Genomic DNA, 3,567 nt, shown 5'->3' with positions numbered 1-3,567 from the left:
ATGACAGGGCTGTACGGCAGCTTCACCTCACCCAACTTCCCCAATCAGTATCCCAACAACCAACGCATGGTGTGGAACATCTCTGTCCCCGAAGGCCATCGGGTCAAACTCTATTTCACACATTTCAGCCTTGAGCCCTCCCAGCATTGTGAATATGACTACATTCAGGTAGTGCTACACTGCTCTTATCTTACAGTTTATCTCCTGTCGCACTCTTAAGTATTTTTTGTACAGAAGTGTGAAGTAACCTAGCCTATATCTTTCTGTTTTTTTTAAACATATAAATGTTTTCATAGTGTTTACCTCTTTAAGGGCAAGAATAAATATCAACATATATGCACTAACCAGCTATCATGCTAAAAGCTCTTTGACCTTTTGAACCAGGTACTAGCAGAGGGCAACGAGACTTTGCGCTTCTGTGGAGAAGGAGAGAAGGACTATGAAAACGCCCCCAGAAATACCGTCATCCTGTCAGCAGCCAACCTCATGTCAGTGATCTTTAGGAGTGACTACTCTAACGAGGGTCGATTCACCGGCTTTCAAGCGTTTTACACTTCTGAAGGTGACACAGGATGGTGTCATCGTTGCCTCAAGGCAATGGTGGTGTTAAATCTATTGATCAGAGCTTCATAGAATCTCAGAATCGAAATAATATAGGATAAGAGGGTTAGATTAAAAGATTCAAGATTCAAAGGAGTTTATTCATTGCTCATACAAGTGCAAGCAGCATGCCCTGCCGACTGTGCTAATTAAATAACAACCTTGTGTCTAACCTCATGTACATACTGTACCAGCTGGATTATGCTGTGTACATTGGTAGATAATTATATTTTTGCCGACCCTTGACATGTTTCTCTTTACTGTTTGATTTATTTTTCTCCTTTCTCTCCCCCCCAACCTCCCCCCACCTCTTCTTTTCTTTTTCTGTTCCTGCAAACAACAAAGAACGATGGAGCTAGTACAAAAACTTTCACCCACTTCTTTAAACCTGTGATGTGACAATAAAGTATCTGGCATTACAGTAGGCTACATAACAAGATATGATACTGGGTATAATATACAATACAGGAAACCCCCCAAAAAAGGAAACGTAAGCCTAAAGTATATTAGTATATTATATACACAGTGCAAAAGAAAATGTGCAAAGTACAAAATGTGCAGGTTTTCTTTCCCCAAAAAGAAAGAGAATAAAAACAGTTTATGCTCTATTGTCAGCAAAAAGAGGGTGTTTACATATTGAAGACTTTTGACCTGGCAGCTTTGTTTTGTTTTTCTCTGTTCTGATAATGTTCAGGGCTCTGATAGCCTCATGGAAAAAACTAAACAAAAACAAGAGATAGAGAAAATAATAATAATTTTGTGTGAACTTTAAACGTATTTATAAGGCATCCTTATCCTTCACTTTAACCATTTCATACAGTGTAATTGATTTAAAAAATGCCCTTTTGGCCATTCATGTCATTATTTTCTGTATAATATTAACATTTGATCTCCTTTTTCACAGACATCAATGAGTGTCTGACCACAGCAGATGGGGAGAGTGTGTGTGACCATATGTGCCACAATTATATCGGTGGATACTATTGTTCGTGCAAATTGGGATATCTTCTCCATGACAACAACAGATCGTGCACTGGTAAGGACCACACACAAAAAAAATCTTAAGACGCATTTTCATCTAGGTCAGTCCAAGAGTGGGAATAGATAGACTTTTATATTGATCCTGCAATGGTAAATTCAGCTGTCATGGCAGTACTGCAGTTATCAGTCCAAGCACACCAGTCCAAGCATCAGTCCAAACACTTAAGTGAGTGGCAGCCAGAATTATGTGCTCAGATATTAATTGTAAGTCGATTTCCATCATTCAGAGGCGCTCCTCTACTTGGATAAAATGCTGCTCCGAACCTCAAATCACAGTTATCAGGGACAGAAATTGAGTTATGGGGTAATTTGTCATATTGAAATGACATCTTGTTCAATGCATACACTAGTGAGATATTTCAGTTCTGTTCCTCGATGAAATTGCGACATTTTGGCACATCCTCACTGTGGTATTAAACAAAGTAATCAAATGGAAAGTACAATTTACGATTTAGGCATTTAGCAGATTTATCCAGCAAGGTAAACACATACAAATACAAAGTTGTGGTAGGCCTATAGAAGCAGAGAGTATGGTGGGAGATGGCTGTACTGAATAGAGCTTTGTTTGCTCCTATATATTATGAACCCCTATTTCTCCCTATAGGAGAAAGGCTTTTAGGGTCTTCTAATTTTCTTTTTTACATTTTCTGTATACAGCAGAACGTACCCATAAGAAGCAATTTGTTGACATTTCTGCATAGGGCACACAGTTGTGGCAGTGTTTGAGATTGGATTTCATTATAACATTGTCGGGTTGTGCTAAGTATTTTCAGACTGAAGAGGAATACTAATGCATAAAGTAGTTGATCTCTGCCAAACAATATAAGGCTAGGTTAATTACTGATGATTCCTATGGGAAAAGCGACCCAAAAAAAGGCTGTGAAAATTGATACCTGTTTGCAGCACTAATAGCGTACTGATGCCTGGTAATTAATCACAATTACAAGCGTGGCTGTGCTTTAAATGGTTATTATTTGCAAAAGAAAGAGTGACAAAACAAATCATGTGAGGAATAGGCAAAAACGATTATCTGCCTTGATATTTCCATAATTATATGAATTACAGCAACTCAGCCTCTTTGCCATATTCATTTATTGTTGTCTTTAACAACATCTGCGTACTTACCGGTGCAATAAGCCTACCTAAATGATTCTCGTCCTTGATGATGCCAGAAAATATTTCAATGCACTTAAAGGCAAATAAAACGAATCTTTTTAATCTCAAAACATCATTGTCACCTTCTAACTTCAGTAGATGTTATGAGAACATCTCATTTATCTGTATTCAACAGATTGCAAAAAGTGTCTGACTGAACCATGCCTGGCTGTAATTTATATAGTGCCATGCCAGAACCAGGTGTTGACTACGCTGTCAGGGGTGCTTACCAGTCCAGGCCACCCAGGTCCTTACCCACCCATGACTCACTGTGACCACACCATCCGTCTACCAGAGGGATACAGAGTGCTCCTAGAATTCCTGGCACCATTTGACGTGGAGGGTCACCCTGAAGTCCCCTGTCCATACGATAGTTTGAAGGTCAGTCACGTGACTTCGGGAACCTCAAACCAATTTGAGACACAGACAGAGGCTGATGAATAAACAATGTATTCCTCCTCATGCTTGTGGGGGCAGCCTGTCACTATGTGTCGTCCTCCTCGGAGATATATTTCCTTGCGGTCTGCTGCATACTTCAGCCGGCCAATACACAAATAAGTCAAACGTATAACAACTTGATTTCCATTTCTTCCTCTCTTCTTATAGATTTCGACAGCAGGACAAGAGTACGGGCCATTCTGTGGATCATCACCACCAGGCACAATTGACACCGGAAGTTACCAAGTGCATGTCAAATTCAGGTCTGATCCTTCTGGGATAAACAATGGATGGAAGATCAAGTACACTAGCGCAAAAGTCATTAGAACCTAA

At 39.7% G+C, this 3,567-nt stretch overlaps 1 protein-coding gene across 1 annotated transcript; it reads left to right on the top strand.

The window, feature by feature from the left end:
- On the top strand, nucleotides 1–3,567 carry masp2 (MBL associated serine protease 2; the record flags this gene model as incomplete). Its single annotated transcript, XM_080443823.1, has 5 exons — nucleotides 1–168; nucleotides 385–562; nucleotides 1,505–1,636; nucleotides 2,981–3,177; nucleotides 3,403–3,567. The coding sequence occupies 5 exons, from the start codon at nucleotides 1–3 to the stop codon at nucleotides 3,565–3,567; spliced, it is 840 nt and encodes a 279-aa protein (XP_080299949.1).

The sequence above is a fragment of the Gymnoscopelus braueri genome, assembly GCF_963280865.1.
Source record: "Gymnoscopelus braueri genome assembly, chromosome: 12".
NCBI lineage: Eukaryota > Metazoa > Chordata > Actinopteri > Myctophiformes > Myctophidae > Gymnoscopelus > Gymnoscopelus braueri.
This window is presented reverse-complemented; position numbering and strand designations above follow the sequence as displayed.